At 45.8% G+C, this 25,737-nt stretch overlaps 1 protein-coding gene across 1 annotated transcript in view; it reads right to left on the reverse strand.

Annotated features, from left to right (window-relative positions):
• VANGL1 (VANGL planar cell polarity protein 1) overlaps nucleotides 1-25,078 on the reverse strand; it is a 72,944-nt gene extending 47,866 nt beyond the window's left edge. Inside the window, exons 1-3 of the mRNA XM_064282380.1 lie at nucleotides 24,966-25,078; nucleotides 12,615-12,811; nucleotides 3,121-3,253 (exon numbers count right to left, since the gene is read on the reverse strand). Of these exons, the coding sequence (XP_064138450.1) occupies nucleotides 3,121-3,253; nucleotides 12,615-12,685 (204 nt within the window). The 5' untranslated portion in view covers nucleotides 12,686-12,811; nucleotides 24,966-25,078. The remainder of the gene's footprint in view (nucleotides 1-3,120; nucleotides 3,254-12,614; nucleotides 12,812-24,965) is intronic.
• Between the last annotated feature and the right edge of the window lie 659 nt (nucleotides 25,079-25,737).

Below are 25,737 nucleotides of genomic sequence, written 5' to 3' on the forward strand. Positions count from 1 at the left end.
ATGGATAAATTGTGGTATGCTCATACAAGGGAATACTACCCAGTGAAAACAAACAGTGAACAGCTGATACTCACCAAAACATGGATAAATCTCAAAATTATTATGGTGAGGGAGAAAATGTCTAAAAAGAATACCATTTATAATTCCAACCATATTAAATTCTAAAACAGGCAACTAATCTAAAAAAAACCCAAACCCACTGCCATCGAGTTGATTTCAACTCATAGTGACCCCCTTAGGACAAAGAGTTGCCGCGTGGGGTTTCCAAGGCTATAAATCTTTTTTGAAGCAGACTGCCACATCTTCCTCCTGTGGAGCGGCTGGTGAGTTCAAACCACCGGCCTTTTGGTTAACAGCCAAGCACCTTTATCACTGTGCCACCAGGGCTCCTTAAAACTAACCTACAGTGATAGAAATCAAAAGAGGAGTTGTCTTGGAGGGATAGAGGTAGGTAGGGGCAGTATGGACCCAGAAGAGCATGAGAGAACTTTCTGGACTGATGGAAATATGTGTCCTGATATGGATGTGCATTACATGGGCATATGCATTTCTTAAAACTCATCAAACTATACCCTTCTGATCTGTTCATTTCTTCATACGTACATTTAGTTCAATTTAAAAAGAAAAATAAATGGAGGGGGGAGAGGAAGGAGGGAGTTTAAAACTAAACTCAAAGATGTACTAAAAAAACAAAAAAACAACCTATTGCCGTTGAGTCGATTCCAACTCACAGCAACCCTATGGGACAGAGTAAGACTGTCCCCTAGGTGTTCCGAGCAGCGACTGGTGGATTTGAATTGCTGACCTTTTTGGTTAGCATTTGAACTCTTAACCATTACGCCATCAGGGCTCCCAAAGATATACAACATCGTTTACTATAAGGTGAGCTCACAGGCCATATAAAATTACTTACTTTGTAACGTTTTGACTGAAGTCAAGTACTAGATACCATGTTTTATACTGGGCCTAGCATTCAACTGATTATCAATGTTAAAGTCATTATCATTAGTATCTTGTGGTCACTTTTTGTGACCACTACACTGCCCTGATCTAGCCAATCACCCTTTTTCCTGCAAGCAGAGCTGCGCAGCACAGTGGTTAAGAGCTGTGGCTGCTAACCAGAAGGCTGGCAGTTGAAATCCACCAGGCACTCCTTGAAAATTTTATGGGGCAGTTCTACTCTGTCCTATAGGGTAGCTATGAGTTGGAATCGACTCGATGGCAATGGGTTTATTTGGGTTATTCATTTTAAGAATTTGTGCACATCTGTGCCTAAAAGGAGACCCCTGGTGGCGCAGTGATTAACCACTCGGTTGCTAACTCAAAGGTCATCACTTCGAACCCATCAGCCACTCCACGGGATAAAGACGTAGCAGTCTGCTTCCATAAAATTACAGCCTTGGAAGCTCTATGGGGCAATTCTACTCTGTCCTATATATGGTTGCTATGACTCAGAATCAACTCGACCGTAATGGATATTTGGTTGGATTTACACTAAAAAAATGTAAAGGTCCAAAAGGTCCTCTTAAGCATGAAGCTCTTAGAACAGGAAGGATCTAAAATCCTCTAATCCAATCCCCTAGTTTTTTGAAGAAGCAACTGAGGCCTGCAAAGGTTGTGATTGCCCGAGGTCACACAGCTACTGAGGAAGTACAGCCTCTAAATGCCCATTTCAATGCTTTTTCCACCACATCATCCTGGTATAAACATAAGAGCTTCCAACGCAGCTTCCCGGTGAGCTGCAACTTATATAGACGCTGCAAAGAAAGAGATCCCTCTGCAATGGGCCAGAAGTACCTCCAACTCCACATCTAGAAGGAAATGACCTCCTGAACCATTTATTGGTGGTCCAAACACACAATCCTAGAATTGGCCCCATCCATTCACCATCCCTCCACCCATCGCCTATGCAGGTACTGCAACAGCACTGAAGACATTTGCTCATCACTGAACAAACCCCACCTTCGACCCACAATGGCAGTTTGGGTCCCAGTAGCACCTGTGTGTTCTGAAAATTCTAACTCCAGTCCATATTTCTGCTTAAAAATGCAGATCTGTGTACACCTCCAGCTGTGTACCAATGTATGCTTATCTATATATCCCTATATCCTTACAGCTGTAGCTGCATAAATCACTTTGTTTACTTAGGGGCAAGGCAGGACATGCACCTATTTCAGGAGCTGTGGAGGGTGTGCAAACATGCTTCTGAGTGTAGCTCAGATGTTTATTTAAATCTGGTGGGCTGCCAGCCAGCTGAAACTGAGAGAAGAACCCACACGGTTTTTTTTTTAATTAATAAACTGTCAATATTTTTAAAATTTGATGATTTCACATAAAATCCTAATTTCCAGTGTTCCTTAAAAATTGCAAGACCCAGTAACACTAAGCCTGCATGCCTGTGGTAACAAGTGTCTGGAGCTAAGGGGCCACTGCTCCCTTTACATAGGAAAAATAGTCTCCAGTTTGCCATAAACCATGTCCCTAAACACCGAGGTGTTGCACCGATTGTAATTCACCCCCAAGGTTGCCTGCTGTATTTTTTTCCTTCTTTTTTACCCAGGGCCTTTTTCATTTACCTATATGTTTCCCAAACTGAAAGGCTGACAGTCGCCATAAGTCGGAATCAACTCAATGGCAACTGATTTTTTTAACCAGGCATCTGAGTATACAGCCCCTGATTTATTTCATCTGTCTATTAATGATGCTCAGTCTGGGCTGTCCCAACTCTTTCCTTTTCTTCCCAACACTGATTTAGGTTCTCTGGAGAGGGAGTTTCCTTCCCTCTCTTATACTGTTCTATTTTGGAATGAGTCTCTGGAGACTCTAGCCCGTAACTTTTCCCTTCCCTGCCCTGTTGTCAACCTTGCTGGCTTCTTTTCAACACCATTCAAAGAGAGCCAACCAGTAACACTTGAGAAAAATCCCCAAGCTAGCCAATGGCAGCACAGAATGTCTTTAGACCAAAGAGAAACCACTGGACATAGATAAACTAATTAACATGCTAGAAAAACAAAGATAAAAACCCTAGAGAACCTATGGCAGCAAAACTTAGGAAAACATTTACCCAAAAGGAGCACTGGTCAAGTGGCAGTATGCTTCCAGAACACCTTTGATCCTTACCTGAACTTCCTCTGTCCGAGTGGAATCATTTGCCAATAGGGGCTCTCCAGTAGGTGCTTGGATGCTGACAGATTTTTCTGACCCTCTGCCATCTTTATTCCGGGGTGATTTGTGTCTCTCTCTATTTCTATCCCTGAAAAAAAAAAAGATAATCAGCTGGCACATTTATGTTACGATAATTAATTCTCTAAGGAGCCCCGGTGGCACAGTGGTGAAGCACCCGGCTGCCAACCGAAAGGTCAGTGGTTCGAACCCACCTGCCGCTCTGAGGTAGAAAGTTATGACAATCTGCTTCCGTAAAGATTTACAGCCTTGGAAACCCAATGGGGCAGTCCTACTCTGTCCCACAGGGTCGCTGAGTCAGAACGACTAGATGGCAGTGGGTTTCATCAAAATGTTATAAACTTCATTTTGAATTTATGAAAATTCTACAAGTCCAGGCAATTGTGCGCACAGACACACACACGTACACACACGGCACCAATACCCACCCATCCCAGCCCCCTGGCAAGGACAGTAAGCTGATGTTTCCTCCCTACTTAGTATTTTCTTTCTACCATTTCATTCCAAGACCGCAAACAAAGCCTGTCTCACTCCTCTGTTAACAGTGATACTCTTTTTTCAAAGTCTAAAACTGTGAATTTTAGAATTTCTGTAGTTAAAGCACACTTTATTGTAAAAACTACTGACGTGGTTTGGTTATCATTTGCTGAAACTAATGTTCTAGGACTTTTTCACTAGGACAATGCTAAACACAGAATATTAAAGCTTTGGTCTGCCCAAAAAAATCTGGGACACATTGTCACCCTATACTTTTGGACAAGAGAAGAAAGGAAATTCTAAACGTGTACAGAGAATTTACTTTTTGGTTCCCACAACTTCAAAACTAGAAGTCATTCCCATAGGGTTCTAGCTGAACTCAAAGACACCCATAGGAACAACAAAGCTAGGACAAAAGACACGGGGCGGGGGGGGGGCGGGGGTGTGTATGTGTGTGTGTGGTATTCACAACTCCTAAAAGCAGGCTACTGCACCATTTTACCCCAGATGAACTTCCTGGGTGGTCTTCCTGGATGACTGTGAAAGCACCTTTCTATGGGTCAATATTGAAACTACAAAAAGGAACCCATTACTGTGGCAAAGCCTAGGGGTCACAACCTAGGCATTAAATACCCATGGAAACTGGCACTCCTGCCCCCAGCAGCTAACAGCAAACCCAGGAGACTCCACCAAAGGAATGCTTTGGTGTCCAAGAATTAGTTAAGGGCCCTCAGTCCCCCATCCCCACAGGCTGCCTTTACATCAGATATCCTTCCTACAATCACTTGCCCTCTTTACCAAGGTTTCCAAGGCAGGGTAGAAGAAGCATTACACACACAGACTTTGGAGACAAATACAATCGTCCCTCAGTGTCCATGGGGGATTGGTTCCAGGATCCCCCGGGATACCAAAATCCGAGGATGCTCAAGTCTGTTATATAAAATGGTGTAGTATCCACATAAAACCAACGCACAACCTTCCATATACTTTAAATCATCTCTAGATTGCTTATAATACCCAATATAACGTAAATGCTATGTGAATAGTTGTTATACTATTTCATTTAGGGAATAATGACTAGAAAAAAAAGTCTGTACATATTCAGTACAGGTGCAACCATCGTAGTCCTAGCTACACGGCACACGTCAGATGCAAGGTGAACAACGCTCCAACAAGGAGTGCTGGAGAGAGACTGAGGGTCTATGAAATGATGGGAGCCTACAGCAGGCTGTGCCCACACATTACTTCATTCGTGTGCATTCAGCGTAGTGCTTGTCAAGCAGCAAATTCAAGTTTTGCTTTTTTGGAACTTTCTACTTGCCTCAAATATTTTCAATCCGCGGATTCAACCAGAACCCACAGATGTAGAGGGCCGACTATAGTCAAATCTCAGCTCTCCCCTACTAGACAAATATGTGACCTTGTACAAGTTATTCGACCTCTGAAAACCTCAGTTTCCTCAATGGGGCCAATAACACCACACAAATAATGTATGTGATGCTCAGTACAGGGGTGTAGGAGTCCCTGGGTGCTGCAAAACAGTTAAGTGCTCAACTACTAGACAAAAGGCTGGTGGTTCGAAGTCATCCAGAGACACCTTGGAAGACAGGCCGGGCAATCTGCTTCACAGTCCTGAAAACCCTATAAAGCAGTTCTACTCTGCACACATAGGGCTGCCCTGAGTTGGAATCAACTGGATGGCAACAACAATGCTGTGCTGAAGAGCAGCTGGAAGATTTTATAGCATAAATATTCCTAATGCTCACCCTCACACTCTTATACTTGACAAAGTACTAGAGCTATGAAATATGCCTCTGAAGCTACCGTTACGAGTCACAACTGGACAGTGACCTTAGACAGCATAAAACTCTGGGCCCAACTACCACTGTTTCAAAAGGCTCTCACTGTCAGAAACTATTTGGGAGTGATTTCCCACTGCTCGGTCAGCCTTTAGGATGAGTGCTAGACTAAGTCAAGAACTGCTGCTCCACCAGCCCCACCTCCTCCAGCCAGACAATGGGGGTTTGCCTTCTATCTTACTCCACTTCCCCTCTCCCCAACTACTCTCAACAATTACCACTCCTCTGCCATCAGCCAAGTTACATGCTCACTAACACATCTATCTATTCTCCAACCCCATAGGGTCAAATCCTGTCACAGCAAAAACTCCACAGGAAATCAAAAATTCCTTTACTGAGTATCAATTCCTTGAGCTTGAACACTACCAGGGCAGAAGAACAGGTGAGGAGCCCCCCCTAGGGCTGGATACAGCCCCTCCAGAGCCAGCCACCACTCTTGACCAACCCCCAACTCCCAGAACCAGCTCTTAAAGGGCCAACAACAACCAAATACAAAACAATTATCTACATAATTTTTCTGGTGACATCCGAGGCAAACCAGAGAAGACCTACTACCTGATAATCCAACATTTCTCACCCTCTAGAGCTTGAAACCCTAACTAACGCTTCCCAAACCTGAGTATGCAGAAAAACCATGGGGGGAGAGGGAGAGAGCGGATTTAAGTACAGATTCATTTGTTGGCCCCACACCAAAGAATTAGTCTAGAAAGGTGACAATAGGAATCCGCATTTTCATCAGTACCCAGATTGCAGAGTTGGTCCAAGAAAATGTTCCCCACCCAACTACTCTGGGTGGAGAGAGGGATGGGGTGTTGGGAGTGGTTGCCTGGGATGTCCACTTGTTTGTAAAACGCACCATGCTCTATACAGAGTGGGGGCTCAATAATGGGACCCACGGACATAATGTTGAGCAGTACCATGTGACATGGGTTCTTTATAAAAATATTAAGTGGATGAGGCTGGGGGAAGGGCTCAGGATAGCTGGCAATCATGACTGAGCGATGCCCAGCGCTAAGAACCTTCCACTGGCTGTCCAGCAAGTGCTGAATGTAAGGCGGGTCCTATCGACTCAGCACCCAAGTGCGTTGCTTATTGTACTGGTCCTGGGAGCAAGCTCTGTAATATGGCTGTTATAAAAATCACTAGTCCTGAATGGCTGGCTGCTCCAGGAAGGCCTGTGAGCCAAGCCAGGACTTAAACAGTGAAGTCCAATAAAAACACTGCTGTTCAGTGTTTCTAGTTTGCAGAGCTCTGAGTCTGAGGATGGCCACTTTGCTGCAACAGGTACCCAAATGCTCCTCCCCCTAGCTCCAGATGTTATAACACAAAGGAAAACCTGCAGCTGCCAGTGTCCTCTGGAAGAAGGTTCCCTGATGACGAAGACAATTAGTTCTTGGTGTCTAAAAGTACGGAAATTGAAGATGAGGAGTAAAGGGCTATCAAACCGCCAAAAGGGTTGGGCTGTTAGAAACATATGCATCCGTGTGTGTTTTCAAACCTGCTAAGTGGTCTATCTAGCTCACCTCTGTGCCTTTGCTTGGCAGTTGGGTGCTGAGCACAGGAAGCTCTGTATTTTTATCTCTGTATCTGTCTCCACATAACATCTGCCCGTATGAGTAAAGATAAGTTTTTATTTATACACATGTGCGCACACACGAAAGAGGCAAGAACGAGAGACAGCATGTAGGAGGCATGCGCCCGTGCTGCTTGTGTGTGTGTCAGTGCCTCTATTTAAATGAGTCCAGAGCTGAGCCCTTGGCGGCTGCTTTAAACCCCCCTCGCCCCAGCCAGAATCCCTGTCACTGCCACAGGGTCCTCACATAAACTCAGCACTTCCTGGGAAGATTATTTACTCCTGTTTCTGCTGTTTGTCTATTTGGGGAAAGCCAGCCACACCGGTTACTCCTCCCTTTCCTCCCCTACCCCACCCACTACCTCTCCTTTCCCTCTACTGCCGAAGGCTGGCTGCTTCCTCCAGCACTGACTGGGGCGGGAAGGCTGGGCACAGGGCAAACCAAAGCAGCCTCCGAACAAAAGCACCCATTCCACCACACCACAGGCAACCCTATTTTGGACAATGTATTTAAACACATGCATCACCTAAGTTACCCTCCATTGTCCTCTCCACCCCACACAGGCCCCAGGGGAAAAAGCCTGAGCTTCCAAAGGAGCTAGAAGTCTGGCCTGATTCCTGCCTAAGGCACTGACTGACCTTGTAACTGCAGGTAAACGCTGCAGCCTCTCTGTGCTTCAGCTTCATCACCTGTAAAATGGGGATGCCACCCATCTTTTCTGGACTGCTCTGAGGTTAGCACGTGATAACTGTGAGGGTCCAGCAGCAGCTGTATTTAAATCAGGGCACCGGTGCTCTTTTCCAGGAAAGGTCTGCTGGAGGGTGCACCATTTTCCCAGCAAGCCAGCTGGACACTCTCTGGAGACTGCAGGCATCATAAAACCAGGCCACCAAGCTCTCTGTTAAAACAGAGCCACCTGTCATCGGCCTGGAACCCGGCCAGTCCTCCAAAGATGATCACAATGTCATTAGGCATATCAAATTAAGTGCAATTTATCATTCCTCTGAGTCAGATTACTACTAAAATTTCTGAAAGCAAGGTCCCTCCCCTTTCCTACTCTTCCATTCAAATTCCTGACACAACCAAAAGGTCAACAATTACTCTAAAGCAAATATGAGAAGATAAGGGGGCAGGGAAACCAGAGTAATGGAGACAGACTAACCAGAAGAATTAAAGAGAACATGGACACATTGTGAAAAATGTAACATATGCCAATGAACGATCTGTACAGCAACTGTCAAAAGGGAACCTAATTTGCTGAGTAAAATTTCATGGGAAACATAATAAAATATTTTTTTTAATTCCTGATACATCATTAAGCAAAGTTGCTTTCACTGGGTCACTCCTGGGTGATATAATACACGCTTGGCTGGGTCTACGGACCTGCACACAAGCCTGCTGAGGGGGTACTGTTATTGCTTAATATCCTTATGGGGGCCCCAACCAAGTATTCCATGCACATACAATCTACAAATTACATCCTTCACCCCACAATTACCGTTATGGATCGAACTGTGCCCCTCAAAAGAAAATGCGTGTTGAATTCCTGGCTCTTGAACCTGTGGATGTGATCCTGTTTGGAAATAGGGTTGTGATGGATTGAACTGTGTCCGCCCAAAGTATCTCTCAACTTGGCTAGGTCATGATTCCCAGTATTGTATGACTGTCTACCATTTTGTCATCTGATGTGATTTCCCCATGTGTTGTAAATCCTATCACCACGATGTTAATGAGATGGATTAGAGGCAGTTATATTGATGAGATCTACAAGATTAGATGGTGTCTTAACCCAATCTCTTTTGAGATATAAAAGAAGCAAGCAGAAGAGACATGGGGACCTCATACCACCAAGAAAGAAGAGCAGGAGCGTACATTCTTTGGACCCAGGGTCTCTGCACTGAGAAGCTCCTCAGCCAGGGGAAGACTGATGAAAAGAACCTCCCTCCAGAGCCGACAAAGAGAGAAAACCTTCCCGTGGAGCTGCTGCCTTGAATTTGGGCTTCAAGCCTACTACACTGGGAGAAAATTAATTTGTCTTTGTTAAAGCCCTCCACTTGTGGTGGTTCTGTTACAGCAGCACTAGATGGCCAAGACAGGGTTTTCCTTTTGTTATGGTAATGTGGTCATGCCAGGGTGCATCCTAAATCTAATCACTTCCTAGTTATAAAAAGACCAGAATAGACAGACAAGTGAATTGGAGTTGGAGAGAGGTACCATGTTAAGGATGATCTATAAGCCAAGGAACCAAGAGACACCCAGGACTAACAACGAGGAAGGAATCCACCTGGCTGAGACCCTGATTTGTATTTTTAGCCTTGAGAACTGTGAGGAAATAAATTTCTTTTCTCTAGAAGCCACCCACTCATGGTATCTGTGTGGGAGCAGCACTAGGAAACTCAGACAATTACTATACCCTACATTGCCTGGGTCATGCCCTTCAGTGGCAGAATTCACCACACACGGATCGTTTGTTTGTTTTTTAAAGAGCCCATGGAGTGCACCTCTAAATCTAATGCCCACCCTCTGAGCTCTGCTGAGAGTAGGCATGCGGTAATATTCCTCTGTTAACTGATTCAAAGTCTCAGCTCATATTATCGTTTGCCAAGCACTTTCCACACGGATGCAAGAAGGCACTAAGAGTTCCACACACTATTTTAATTGAAAGTTACAGTCTCTTAAAGCTACCACAAGAGCATTGGAGTATCAATTTCTGGAGGCCTCAAGAGGCCTGAGGAAACAACAGAGCATAGCAAAGGGCCCTGAAGCACCACAGCTGGGACGTGAGTATAGATAAATGGAGCGAGAGATGGTTCCTTCCCAGAACCCTCCTCCGTTCATCCCCAAGCACCAGAGTACCCTGAGTTCCGACTTCTGTCACTGTGCTGTGGGCAAGGGAAGCGGGGCACACTGACAAGAGAACTGCTTTCTCCAGGCAGGTCCAACGATGTGATATTTTGAAAAACAGCTGTTTCTGGTACTTAATCGTGAATTTGATGTGTTTACCAACCGGTTTAAACTTGTTGGACTAAATTTTCACCACCAGCAAGTTTTTGACCTTCTGAGGATCTTGGTTCTGGTTTGTGACTTAAGGCCCCTGTCTTGGTTATCTAGTGCTGCTATAACAGAAATACCACAAGTGGATGGTTTTAACAAAGAGTTTATTTTCTCACAGTAAGGTAGGCTAAAAGTCCAAATTTAGGGCGTCAGCTCCAGGGGAAGGCTTTCTTTCTCTGTCCGCCTTCTCATCAATCTTCCCCTGGTCGAGGAGCTTCTCAGGCACAAGGACCCCTGGTCCAAAGGACACGCTCTGCTCCTGGCACTGCTTTCTCAGTGATATGAGGACCCTAACTCTCTGCTTGCTTCCCTTTCATCTGTTGAGAGCTAAAAGGTGGTGCAGGCCATACCCCAGGGAAACTCCTTTTACCTTGGGTTAGGGAGGTAACCCGAGTAAGGGTGGTGTTATAATCCCACTCTGATCTTCTCAACATAAAATTACAATCACAAAATAGAGGACAACCATACACTACTGGGATTCATGGCCTAACCAAGGTGATGCACACATTTTTGGGGAGGACATAATTCAATCCATGACAGCCCCCCTCAACAGCACTGTCAGCATTGCCTACACCTGAGTCCTTTCCATTTCCCATCCTCACTAGAAAGCCTTGCCTGGGCTCCAGCATAAGCTCGATTACATCTTCTCAAATTTTTATAAGAGCACTATATACAAATTTAGAAAATAATGACAGTTTAAAGCAAAACCACCCATAATCCCATATTCAGAGTTATGGTCAATATGTTGATATTCATCTTATCATATACATATACATGATAAGATGAATATCAACATACAAGACTTTGTACATTATAATAGGCATATATAAAAAATACATATAACACATATATATGTTTTATATATATATATATGTTTTATATATATATATATAAAATCATATATAACATTGGAAACCCTGGTGGGGTAGTGGTTAAAAACTAGGGCTGCTAACCAAAAGGTCAGCAGTCTGAATCCACCAGGCACTCCTTGGAAACTCTATGGGGCAGCTCTGTTCTGTCCTATAGGGTTGCTATGGGTCAGAATCAACTCTACGGCAGTGGGTTTTTGTTTTTGTTTTTTTTAATATATATAACATTATAACTATTATAATGTACAAAGTCTTGAATCCTGTTTTTCATAACATGGTCTCAGGACATTTTCTCACATCATCAAATAACCCTTGAAAACTCTTCCTTTACACTCATTTATTCCATTTTTTTAATTACAAAAAAAAAAATACGACCTTATAAAAAACTGAACCAGTACAGAAATAGGGTCCAAAGTGAAAGTTTGGCCAGTCACCGTCTTCTGCCAAGCCCCTTCCCTGTGGCTGACTGCTCCAAGCAGTGTGGAGAAAACACTTCCACACCTCTTTCCGTTTGGGTACATCCATAGGGATGTGTAGATAAATAAATTAGACATACAGATCTTTTTGCTGTTTTACAAAACAAACCCTCACCCCACCACCCCACCCGCCATTCAACTGCTTGTAAAGGGCATGGCTCAGTAAGTGAATCCCCACTGAGCTGTGGCTACAGGGGTGCCAGGAGTGGCTTGATCCTTCCTTTTGGGCTGGGGCTGGCTCGTGCCTATGAACATGGTGTTAAAGTGCCAAAGCCATTAACAGCATTAATACACTGTCGACTCTGTCTGTATTAAATACTTTACATGGATAATCTCATATACGGTACTGCTCTCAACAACCCTGGAAGGTGAGCATTGCTGTACTCATTTCACAGATGAGGCTAGGTGAGTGGTAGCACTGAAATTTCACCAACGGCAGTCCTAACCCACATAGCACCACCTCTTCATTCATTCATTTGTTCCCTTCCTCCCCTACTCACCAAACATTCTACAGGCCTGCACTACAGTCAGCACGATATATACTAGTGCAGACGAGGGGGAATTTGTTTGCAAAGCTTTGATGGTCCCCATCACCCAGGGCAGCTTTTCAAAACCCAGGCCTGTTCACCAGGAAGACTCATCAGAGAGAAATAAGGCGGCAGGCCAATCCCACCAGTTCACTGTACCAGCCTCACCGCAAATGCATAATGGACGATGAGTCAGTAGCTTTGGGTGAAAAACAACAAATTGACATTCTTTTTTAAAACTTTCATTTGCATTCTTGGTAAAGCTTCGGGAGAGCTGTCATCTATGGGAAGTACTCAGAAAGGAAAAACATACCGACTACAGGCAGAAACTTTAATTTCAAATCAATTGTGAGAAATTAAGGTCATCAACTCTAATGGCAGCTATAAAACGTAAATTGGTGGTGTAGTTACTCCCAACGCGTGTTAAATGCCATTAAACTCAGCTTCTCACGCACCAATGGACTCGAACTTCCAGCCATCAGCAGCCCTGCAAGCTGGAACTGTTTTTTGTAAAAAGAGTTGAGAAAGCCCAAATCACGGCCAATCTGCAAGTTTCCCCACAACAAAAAGCAGAACAATATAAAAGCTTACATACCCTTGTCTGTGAGATTTCTTCGAGTGACTTGAATAGTAAGAATATCCAGAATATGTGGATTCGGTATCCATAGCAAAGGAGAACAAAGGACCAGGTACTGTTTCTCCTCAGAGATAGAGAACTTCGTCCACTAGACTTCTTAAACCACAAGGACCCTGGGAATTGGAGGAGGCACCACTCTTCAACAGGAACAAATTCTGGGAAGAGGAAAAAAGTATGTATCAATCTTCAAAGCCAATCTAAATGGGGCCAGAATATAAATGATGGTAGCAGTGTTCTGTACACAGCAACCTCTCTTCTGGGGTCTCCGTTATGAACAAATGACCGCGAGAGTGAAGCATCTGACTCTAAAGGCCCACTAGTGCAGGAGTGAGCTTCCCCAGGGGTCTGGGAGGGGGACAGGATGGGAGCTGAGCAAACCAATCCTGTCACAGCGGGAGGAAAATGGGAGGCAGCCAGCCCCTGCCCTTGTCCATTTCCTGGCCACAGCCTCACCCCTCACTGCCTCTGAGACTGCAGGATGGGACCCCCCACACGGACAGCCCTGGACACTGCCCAGCCACCCACTGCCCGTTTGCTGATTTGTAAAAACAATATCCGGAGAAGTACCTTTGTGGGATCTGGTCATAGTTTCCAAACCTGATGCTGCTGAGTAGATTCCTACTATAGTTTCCAAAAGCCAATTTTTTAAAAAATGAAGTGCTTAGTTCTTTGATCTGGGAATCCAAACTCCTGAGAATATATCTTAGAGGTCTCATCTCTTTTTCAAAGAACAACTATTAATGCTACAGAATCCCTGAGGTGCTAACTGAAAGGCTGGAGGTTCAAATCCACTCAGATGCACCTCAGAAGAAAGGCCTGGCAAAAATCAGCCACTGAAAACCCCATGGAACACAGTTCTACTCTGACACACATGGGGCCCCCTGAGTTGGAAATGACTTAACATCAACTAGTCATTTATCACCACGTTGTAATAGTGAAAAACTAGAAACAATCTAAATGCCCCTAAAAAACAGAGGAACAGGTAAGAAAAACATGGTTCACCCACCCAAAGAAATACTATGCAGTTGTTTAAAATTATAATTATGAAGAATGGAAATTCTTATGATACAATGGTAAATAAAAGGAGGATACAAGATTGTAGACGCACCCTGAATCTATGTTATACTTACAGTCATATTAACAACTCTTTTGCAAGGATGAGGATTAGAAGAAAACATCAGAAAATGAAAGCAGGTGATTTATTTGTGGCAGGATCTTGGGCTTTTCTCCCCATTTTCATTGGATATTGGTTTGCAATAAAAATAAATTGAAAATATTTCCAAGTACATTCGTTTCACCTGAGCCCCAAATACTAAACCTTTACTTCTAGAAAACTGAGATTCACAAGTTCAGTTTCTCCCTGCACCCCACCTGGAAGCTGTGACCGCAAACACAACCAGTAGGATTAGCATGAAGAAAAAACAAAGGAGCTGCAAAATGCATGCTCCTGCCCCTGTGGGGAGGGAGACAAGTTTCCCTGAACCCGACAAGGACATGCAAAAAGTCTTGAGGAAATCAGGCCAGGACACTGACTGTGCCTGCAAATCACACCAACACAGCCTCCTCACCCTCCAATACCGGTTAGGATGAGTTTGCCCTTCCTGGTTCTTTCTGCCTGGAAGTGAGGAACATTCACTTACAAGGTCTGTGACCCAGGGCTAACTTCCCTGGTCCTGGATGTCTGACTCGTCATTTTGTTTCTCCTCTGCTCTCAGGAGCCCAAGGCCAGCAGTGCGGAGGGAGACCTGAGAGTACAATCTTGGATAAGCCACTTGCCTTCTTGAGCCTCAGTTTGTTCATTTGTAAAATGGGGATAAATCAACCAGCCATCATCCTCAGAGGGTTGACCTGAAGATATAAGGGCATGTGGTATCCAGAGTTGGGTTCCAATCCTGTAATTTACTCACTTACTAGCTATGTGATCTCAGCCAAATTATTCAACCTCTCTGAACCTTCATCTGTAAAATGTGAATAACAGGGTTTTGGTGAGGATCAAAAGTTCAAACGACTGTGAAAGCAACCACACCTGCTCCAGAACATATTATCTTTGCAACACTTTCATTTAACAGCTGGATAAATGAAAATGGTGGCTATCAGTACTGTACTCCTTTGCCAGCTCCAAACCCTGAAGTTCTCCTTGTCTTTCTCAATAAGAGAAAGGTTTGGGAAAGAGTGAGGCAGAGAGCCAGTGTCTGTGCTGGCCTTCACAACATGAGGCTGGCAGTCAGCAGAGCTGGGCTCACATCTCAGTCTACAGCTTACTATCTGGCTGTGTACTTGAGCGGCTCAGTTTTCCCCCTGGAGCCTCAGGTTTCCTCATTTGTAAAATGGGAACAAGGCCACCTCCTTGGTAGGATTAAATGTGAGAACAAACACAGCAGGCATTTTTTAAAATGTCCCTTTTACTCTCAGACCTACCTCCACTTTCCTAGAAGACCTCAAGAGCTGGCTCATCTTTTTTCTCCCTACCTGGTCTCCCACCGCGTCCCCAGGCAACCTCAACAAGGGTACCAATGAACTTTCAGCACCTTAGATTCTCACTTCCTTTCTGTTCCTGGCTCTGCTGTTTCTTGGTCTGCTTCATACCTGGCAGATACCAACACGAAGAGGTACAGCCAAGATCTCCAGCCCTGCCTGCCCTGACCAGAGCCGCTTTCCCTGACTCGCCCTCTCCCAGCGCTGATACGCAGATTCTAAACTTCTTGGCCCAGACAAATGACTGCCCTCTTCCAGATTCATCATTAACCCTTCATAATTCCTACCCTTTTTGCTGCCTTCCAACCCCAACTTTTGTTTTTAATATTTACTTACAGTAGATCATACAGCCATTCAACAATTTCTAAATGTACAGTTCAGTGCAACCCATAACTCGATTTCCCTTTCCATTCCAACTTCTAGCCAATTCCTTTTACTTCCGCACCTCCAGCTAAATGCTACTGTGGAAGCTGCTGTGGTAGGACCTGGGCTGGTCCTACCTTCCTGCTTTCTACATGTGAGACCTCGGGGTAGACACTTACTTCTCTGAGCCTCTGTTTCTCTCCCTATAATATGAGGTCATTTAATACTATCTCTTTTTAGGGTTGTTATGAGGATTAAAAGAGACTCCCTATGTAAAGACTCTGGCACATGGTAACCGAGTGTCATCTCTCCACCTCCCCCGAACCAAGGGGATGTCATTCCTTGTCCTCATGAAAACCATGGCCATCCATTAAGGCAATTCCAGGCACGTTCCTTAAAGGAAAGGCGTGGGTTTCCAAGTGCCCTCTGAGAAAAGGCTTTACTGAACTCCAACCACCCTTGTCTGGTCTCTCCCATAAGTCCTGCCTATCCTTGCCACTCCTTCCTCGTGGTCGTCACCTTGAACCCTCAACCTCAACACTCCACTGAAACAACTCTAGGTTGGCCAGAGAGTGCTGTGAGCCAAATCCAAAGGTCACATCCCTGTCCGCCTTCCCCTAGACCTCCTTATCCCATTGATTCATTGCATTAATAATAATCGACACAAGGCGAATCCCCAAAATGCAAAGATAATTCACATCCCCGCTTTGACTTCTCCGTCTCTGACAGCAGCCACCCATGTGGCATTTTCTCTCTCCTTCTGACCCTAACCATGCAGAGTTAGTCTTAATGAATGCCTGCACAACCTCCTTCTGTCTGCCAGCCACCCAAGGCTGGGGTCTTCACAAGTTAGGACTCTGTCCTTTAAATTAACTCCCAAATAGGTAGACACCAAGCCCAGCTGGCCCCCGCGGGCCCTGGTAGGTTTGATAACTTGCTAGAATGACTCACAGAAAGGGGTATACTCACTGTAACATTTTTAATATAACCACAAAAGCAGATACACAGGCAGGAACAGATTACTCAAGAAACAATACGCACTGGCCAGCTTGTGCTTACTAATCCGTAGTGCACAATTTCACATCTCTGATGTGGTGAAACCCATGTGAAATTGTGCACTAAATATTAGTAAGTAAACACAAGTAAGCATGTGAGAACCTTGCTTACTGGTTAATTCACCCCTGTGCACAGGTGAGGTCTGGAAGGAGTTTTCCGCGTGGAGCTGCATGTGCCCAGGGACATGCTGGCCCTCCCACACGCGTCAGCAATCTGGAAGCGCAAAGGGAAGCTCCAAGGTCCAGGGGTCTATATAACAGTCATTGTGGCCTCAGTTGTGCCTGAATGCATAGTCACCGATAGCATAGTCACTGATCTCAACTGAATCACTGAATATGCATGACTGCATCATGGTGGGCAGGGGGAGGCCTTTTTCCTGAAGTTAGCTCCAGCTAAGTGTGGTCCTAGGGCTCCTACCTCATTTGCACAAGCTTAAGTGTCCCCTGGCTGTTTCAGAAAAACTAAGAGAACCTTGGATCGCTGAGGAATTCCAAAAGCTAATTTCAGAAACCAGAGACAAAAGGCCAAATCCAGTTCCTGGTCCCACATATTCACTCATCCACCCATGGGAGGGGCAGGGCAATGTTGCAGGCACAGAGGTCTCCGCAGCTGGCTACCATCCTATCTGATGACACTCATGCTACCTACCACTCCTGCTACTACTTCCCCATCACTTCTTCCTCCTGCCCCCATCAAGCTCTCTCTTAAGACTCAAAACTCACCCTGCAATTCTTCTCTATCTGTGGATTTACTATATTATAAGCTCCTTGGAGATAGGATCTATGGCTTACTGGATACTCTGAACATAGTAGGTACCCAACGAATACTTATGGAAAGAATAAATTCCAAATCTCTATTTCCTACTCAGATGCCTCTTGATGAACTTGGGATTACCATTACCTGCCACAACTGCTTCACAGTGTCTGGGCCTACCCTTCCCAAGTCCCTCCTCCAGGTCAATACAATCATTCTATAGATCTTATGGAGCCCTGGTGGTGCAGTGATTAAGAACTCAGCTGCTAACCAAAAGGTCAGCAGTTCAAATCCACAAGCCGCATTTTGGAAACCCTATGGGGAATTGACTTGTTTTTTAATCGATCTTATAAGGAGCCCTGGTGGTGCAATGGGTAAGCGCTTGGCTGCTAACCAAAAGGTCCATGGTTCAAGGCCAGCTTAGGGCTCCATGGGAAAAAGACCTGGCAATCTGCTCCCATATAGATTAAAAAAAAAAAAAACCCATTGCCTTTGAGTCAATTCTGACTCAAAGCAAGCCTACATGACAGAGTAGAATTGCCGCATAGGGTTCCAAGGAGCAACTGGTGGATATGAACTGCTGACCTTTTGGTTAGCTGCTGAGCTCTTACCCACTGCAACACCAGGACTCCCCCATATAGATTTAAAAAAAAATCCTATGGGGCAGTTCTACTCTGTCACATGGGGTCACTATAAGTCAAAAATCGACTCGACAGCACCTAACAATAACAGCATTGATCCTATAGATCCAACCCTGTGCCATTTTCAATACTCTCCTGGCCGCTTCACTCACACACTTAACCATCACTAAGTTCTGCCCAGCCTCAGGGATCCTCCTCTCATTCTCTCAGTTCAGCCACTTCCTCCAGGCTCCCATCAGTACAGGGCTGAGCTATTACAAAAGCCTCCAGGTTTCCTAATAGAATCCAATCTACGCGGAGCTAAGGCGCCTTCTACTAATTCACACCATGTCCGTCTATCAGAGCCATCAACTCTTGTCCAAGATCTGAGTGAGGATTAAGGTGGAGCAATAAGAGGCAAAATAATAAAACCCAGGTGAACTCATTTTAAAAGAGGGCTTGAGCCAAGGTAACAGCTTCCATACAATTAACAGAAAACACACCCTGAAGCTTACCACCTGGATGATATACTGACAAGATAGTCTCCCCTCCCCCTTTGTATACACAAGAAATTGACAGAACTCAGATAAGGTCAGAAGGGAGCCCTTATCAACAAAGATAATAAAGTAATGAAAAGGAGTCAGGTTCCCTGGGTAATAAACTGATATGTTGCTGCTGCCCTCAGAAGGAAGAATCATATAAAGGTGTAAATGTGGACCTCAGAAGCTAAGTGTCTTTCATACTGACCCCTGACATGACCGGCACTGGGTTTGGCCCAGGGTGGGCAGCAGCCAGGGTGATCTTTTTAAATCACAAGACAGAGTTATTTCCCTATTTAAAATCAATTCTTCTATGATGTCCTGAAGCCCTGGCGGCACCACAGTTAAGATCTCCGCTGCTAACCAAAAGGTCAGCAGTTCAAATCTACCAGCCACTCCCTGGAAACCCTATTGGGCAGTTCTACTCTGTCCTATAGAGACGCTATGAGTCGGAATCGACTTGACAACAGGTAGGTAGGTATATGATGTCCCACTGTACTTCGAATAAAATACAGAATCTCTCATTTGGTCTGCAAGGCCCTGCCATCTCTCCAGCAACCTCCTCCTCCTCCTCCTACTCCAGTTCTTCTAAGGCCCCAGACTCTTTCCAGCGTGGGCGCCTGTGCAGAGTCCAGTATCTGCCTAATACTCTACACACACCCCACTTTGCCTAATTCCTACCACCCATCCCTCTCAGTTTCACTACTGCTTCTAACAGGCTGCCCTGATCCTCCAATCTAAATTTACGCCCTTCCACACCACTTTTCCTTTATATCACAATCTCCAATGATATATTTATGTGTGCAGTTACTTAATGTTGGCTCCTGTAATAGACTGTAAGCTCCATGAGGGCAGGGACCACAGTTATTAGTCTCTCTAGTACCTAGAACAAAATCCACCACCACCACCACCAGCTGCTATGGCGTCAACCTCAACTCACGGCAACCTCCTGTGTGTCAGAGTAGAACTGAGCTCCATAGGGTTTTCAATGGCTACTTTTTCTTCTAAGACGTCTCTGGAAGACTTGAATCTCCAAACTTTTGGTTAGCAACCGAGTGCATCAACTGTTTGCCCCACCTAGGGACTCCTAGAACATTAAAAAAAACTAAACCCATTGCCGCTGAGTTGATTCTGGCTCATAGTGACCCTACAGGACTGGGTAGAACTGCCCCATAGGGTTTCCAAGGAACAGCTGGTGGGTTCGAACTGCCGACCTTTTGGTTAGCAGCTGAGCTCTTAACCACTGCACCACCAGGGCTTCCAGAACATAAAAGGGACTCAGTAAATGACTGTTGAATAAGTGAAAGGTTTTGTGGCAGCCCTCAGCACATGGAGGCCCTAGATTCACCATGGAAGAAAGGTTAGAGATTATTATCTACTTCAATTCCTTAATTTTATAGGTGAGGGAAAAGATACAGAGAGAGTAGATTGATTCAGCAGGGACGTCAGAAGTACGAAGAGTGAAACTGCACTCATGGTTTGCATGGCAGCCTCATTCAGTGGTTCGAGTTTATATTACAGATTCGCTAAGTAAAAACCTGCAGCAGCCTCTCCCAGCCACCGCCCAAGGACACCCTGACCAGCTGCCTCCTCCTCCCTCTGCTGTCACCCACCCCTGCAGACCTACAGACACTGCCTGGGGGGCAGCCTGGAGCTTGTCAAACCACATCTCAGGCGAGCAAGACCACTGTGGACACAGGTGCACAGTACACTTCCATCTGAGTGACAGCATCTTAAATCCTGGAATTCCCAGGCAAAATGTCAGAAAGAACCTCCTTCACCGCCCTTTATTGAAAGCAAAGTGAACATCAGTGGCCTCAAATAGAATCTGCCCCTAAAGTCATGTTTGCTCATATAAAATATGACCAACTTTTACTCAAAAGAAAAACAGTCTTCAGAAAAATCATATGAGGGAAATAATATGTTACGGTAATGATAGTGGTAAACATGAGCTACCCTTCACCAAAAGGAAATTATAAAAAACATCAGCAGCTCTGCCTAGAGCTATTTAAGTTTTTTAGTTCAGAGGGAGGAAAGTTACCTTGCAAAGCGTGCAGGACACGCTAAATTTAAGAAGTCGTTCAGCTCCCTCTCCAGCCGATATTTTCCCAAGGAAAGGTTCTGGTACAACTGTTTTTACATATGATCTGTACTGTGTACATTACTTTGAACTCTAGATTTTTATCACAGGTAGAATATTAAAAAGTTTATTGCATTTTGAAGCTAACCTTTTTCTCAAGGTACCCATTTTTAATTATATGGTACTCAAGGGGAAAATGACAGTTTAAATAATTTTGTTTAGAAATCAACTTTTCTCCTAGAGAATACAGGTTCTGGAATTAAGACTTGTTTTAGCTACTTTCAAGTCACCTCCTGCCCCCACCCGACTCATGGCAACCCAAGGGGATGGAACCGTTGCGCTCCACAAGGTTTTCATTGGCTGATTTCTCAGAAGTAGCTCAACAGGCCTTTCTATTACAGTTCAAATACTGGCTCAGGTACTTATCAGCTGTGATAAGAGCAAGTTACCTAACCTCTCTGTGACTCAGTTTCCTTAACTGTAACAACAATAATGTATTTTACCTACCATACAAGGTTGTGGTGAGTATTTAACAAGATAATTTTTTAAAATCACTTAGATGCCTGGCACACAAAATCAGCACTCAAAACTGTTAGCCATTATTATCATTCTGCAAAGTAAAATTTCTTTAGTCAGGAAGAAAACCTTTGTATCACAAGTAACATATGCACCATCTTAACTGAACAGAAGTATTTTTTGGCCTATGCCGGTTAATTTTCAAGGCTACCTTTAACTAATTACCATTGACTGAGGTTAAGTTACTTAGTGATTCCATTCTGTTCCTTGCAGGCCTTTTTTTTTTTTTTTTTTACTGTTCCTAGTTTATAAGTGAATGTCAGAGAGATCGGAGAAAACTGTGTTTTAGTGGGTTTATTTGGAGGACAATAGAGTTGGAAGGCAGGGTACAGAGAAGTGAGGTAAGATCTCCAAAACATTCTGTCGAACCTGTGGCCTGTAAGGAAACCCTGGTGGTATAGTGGTTAAGTGCTACGACTGCCAACCAACGGGTCGGCAGTTCGAAACTGCCAGGCGCTCCTTGGAAACTCTATGAGGCAGTTCTACTGTCCTATAGGGTCGCTATGAGTCGGAATCGACTCAACGGCACTGGGTTTGGTTTTGGTTTGGTGGCCTATAAACCATAAAACACTCATCCGAGTCACCAGTGTGGGGATCAGCAGGTCTGGTGGCATTTGTGACAAACCCAATGATTCTTTCATTACAACAGAGCTCTTACCAATGAATGATCCTGGGTCACTATCTGCAAAGAAAGAAAATGGCAACCTCACTTTACCTGTCTTGCCCATGATTTCAACACACCTTCCCAGAATAACTGCTCCTGGCTCAAGTCATTAATTACTTCGGGAGCACCTCCAGCAGCTGGGTGTGGATTTCTGAAGAGCTGTGTAATGGTTAAGGTGTCTGCAGTTTTATGATGTATATTTGTTTCCAAGTGACCCCTTTCTCCCCTGCTAGATTTCTAAGCTTCAGAAAAAATAGATTTCATGAGGACTACCTCCTCTGTAAATCCCATGGTGCTGGGTCCAATGACCGCTCCATCTAATAAGTGAGAGTAAGAAGGATACTGATGGAGACTGAAGCAGCACAATGAGTGTGGGCGGACCTTTTCATCAGGCTTCAGGGATAGCAAGAGAGCTGCTGAAAACATGGTCCAGCCCCAAGTCCACTAAACCCTGCCTAGTCCACCTTACAGAAAATGCCCAAATCACACTTTACGCACAGCTTAGTCCCCCTAACCATAGCTAGTTCACTTTACAGAGATGATGGCTGTTAACAGTCGGACAGTTTACAGTTATCGAGTGCTTTCTATGTGTTAGGCACTAGTTTAAGTCATTTGTATGTAATATTCCACTTAATTCTTAGAATAAGCCATTAAACCTGCCGCCACTGAGTACATTCCCACTCATAGTGAACATGTAGGACAGAGTAGAACTGCCTCATAGGATTTCCAAGGAGCGGATGGTGGATTCAAACTGCTGACCTTTTGGCTAGCAGCCGAGTTCTTAACTACTGAGCCACCAGGGTTCCCAGTAAGCTGTTTAAAAAAAGCTGTTTACAGAGGTAAAATATTATTCTCATGTTACAGTTAGGGAAACCAAGGTCACGCACCTCGTATGTGCGGGAGCTAGGCCTTGAACTCTGATAGTTTACCTCCAGAACCTGTGGGCTCTTGAGTACGGAAAATTTATAGCAATGCAGCAATTACCAGAATTGTTTATTTGCATAGGGGTAGGCAACAATCATAATTGTTCCTAGCCATACATAACCTCCAAAGAATTCCACAATTTCAAATCCTGCTCACAGGCTTGGTGTTCTAAGCATTGTGCAGTCTACGGAGAAAAGAAATGAACCTGAAATGGTGCTAGCTCCTAAGGAGCTCAGAGCCCAAGTGTGAAGACAGTGGATTGAAACACAATGTGAAAAAGGCTCAACCCAAACAGCTGTTGAGATTTAGTGCAGCAAACAGTGTTTGTGTGTGTTGGGGGGAAGAAGAAGGGGCAGGGTGGACACCTTCTTTACTTAACACTTGTTTATTCTTCAATAGACAAGGGTGACATGGAATTGCTGCTTGGTAAGAAAACTTTAAATTTCCTTTATGGCTTCCATCCTATTGCTCAAACATGTGAGACAATAAAAATGCACTGCCTGGCAAGCAAGCAGTCCTTAAAAATATGCCATTCTCAAAAATTCTTGTCCCATTTTACTTACAAATTAAGTCGCAACCAGTCACACTGCCAACACTGTTATCAGCTCACAGTGAAAATTTCACACTAGGTGTTTTCACTAATTATGGAAAGACATATTATGGAATGCTAGATGTTCACGGATTGGTAAAGTGTGTTATTTCTTTGAACTGTAGAATAAAACAGTTTCCTCCCACAAATCAAAGCCCCCAACTATATGACATTGATTTAATTCAACTCTAAAAACTCTAATTAGTGGTTACATAAAACGGCTAACGAGGTCTCCCTCATTCAGACAGTTTCTGCCATCTCACTTAAACAGCCCAGGAGCCCTATAATCAAACAACCCACCCACTGAAAGGAGAATACTAATTAGCATTGTTGATTGGTGACACAAGTTACAATATTTTTTCAGTAACCCTGTAAAATTTATAAACATGTCAGCGAAAATGCCCGATTTCTTTACAGCTTGCTAGCTTTTGGAATAAGTGTCTAAAAATACATGCCTTTCCAACCACAGCCCCGACCAGGGTTTTAACAAAATGCACATGCCATCCTCAAGACCATCATAATAGTGCGGTTTAAGGATCTGCTTCCCAAAGGTCACAGCCTTGAAAACCCACACGGGGTCGCCAGGAATCGGAATCGGAATCGGCTGGACAGCAACTAACAACAAACGGCAACAAAACGCCTGTTAACAAGCAGCTAAACGAGCTCACAACACGCTTGCGGCGTGGGTTTTATAACTCAGGTTTGGCGATGTGAAAAGTGAGAAACAAGACTTCCCAGCTCCGAGTCTCACCAGCTCCTCACCGAGCCGCCAGGCCGCGCGGCTCCGCCCCACTCCAGCCTCCACCACCGACGCGTTTAAATTTTTATAAAGCTTCACACTTCTCTGGGCGCACTGCTTGGGGGGCAGTTCAAAGACTGCAGGAGGAAATCAGGTCCCACCCGTGGTTAAAGCTGCCTGGCGTGGAGAGGTTTCCTCAAACAGGGACATTTCGGGGCAGGCTTGCCGGACGCTTTCTGCTCCGCCACGGCGTTTTTGAAAGTAAACTCCTACCTGCCTGTTGCGCTCTCCCATGCGCAACCCGACGCACCCCCCGGCCTTCAGAGCCGGCTCAATTTGGAAAACGAAGTGGGAACACAGGCCAGCTCTGTCTCGGTTTCTGGCGAAGGGCCACGCAGCCCCCGGGCGCTGGCGGTTAACCCGGGTCGAGCCCCGCAGCGAGGTGGGGACAACGGTGCTCCGGCCGAGCACAGGGGCAGCCCGGCCCCCGCCCCGCAGCGGCAGATAAAGGCGCTCCGGGCCCCTCCAGGAACGCTCGGCCACTCCCTGCCGGCCGGCCAGCCGCACGACCGGAGCCCCAGAATGCACACGCCCGAGGGGCGCACCCCAAATCCAGGCGTTGGAAAGGAATCCTGGGGCCCGAGGAAGTGGGGTGCGGCCGAAAGCGCAAGCAAGGAGCAGGAGGGGCGCACCATGCCGAGGTGGAAAAGGAGTGGGGTCCAGGGAAGCGCGAGACGGGGTGCGGACCTCAGGAGGGGAGGGGGCTCCCGGCCAGCGGTGTGAGGGCGGTGAACCCGGGATCTGAGTCCGGGCGGTGCGGGAGGAGGGCGCAGGGGTACGCGAGCTCCAGGTGGGGGCGTCTCCCTGCGGGAGGTCTGCACCCGGCGTCCGCCGCTCGGGGCCGCTGCACCCGGCCTCTCTCGGGACTCACCTCTGCGCCGGCGGTGCGGGCTCCGCGGCCCGAGGTCTCGGCTCACAGCAGCCCGGGCTCTGCGGCCTGCGTTGGGCTCCGGTAGAGGCAGAGCCCCGCCGCCGCTGCTGCACTGCTGCTTTCCGCTTCCTGTCCCGGCGCCGCCCCGCAGCTCGAGCCCAGCCCTGAAGCCCGGCGCGGCCGCGAGCCAAGAGCAGCGAGCGCTGCCGCCCCAGCCGCGGGTCCGGCCCACCTGCAGCGGAGGGTGGGGCCCCGCCTGCGTCTCCCCCTGCACCGACACTCTCTGGACGCGCGCGCACACACAGATGCGCGCAGAGTCACAGTCACATACACACAAGACCCAGAGACTGACCCTCCCACCCACCACCACACACACACATACACACTCAAGTGATGACCCTTTTCTGGGACACACGCACACACAAACACACTCGTACTAACACATGGCCCAGGGATTCACCCCCCCAACTCAGCACCCTAACACACTGCACCCTGAAGCTCACACACATACGCACTTTCACACATAGATGTGCATGCACCCTCACACTCATACACATACATGGCCCGGGGACTGACCCTCTCTTGGTGCCCTAACACACACAGATACATTCATTCATACATGGCCTACGGACTGATCCCCACCCACCCGGTGCTCCAGCCTCAAAGGCACACACCTTCGCATGCACACACAACCCAAGCCAGCTTGTCCCATCTGTACCCCAACACACACATTGACGTGACCCAGGGTGTTACTCCCACCTCACGCTAATAC

This window comes from Loxodonta africana, chromosome 3 (assembly GCF_030014295.1).
Source record: "Loxodonta africana isolate mLoxAfr1 chromosome 3, mLoxAfr1.hap2, whole genome shotgun sequence".
Taxonomy (NCBI): domain Eukaryota; kingdom Metazoa; phylum Chordata; class Mammalia; order Proboscidea; family Elephantidae; genus Loxodonta; species Loxodonta africana.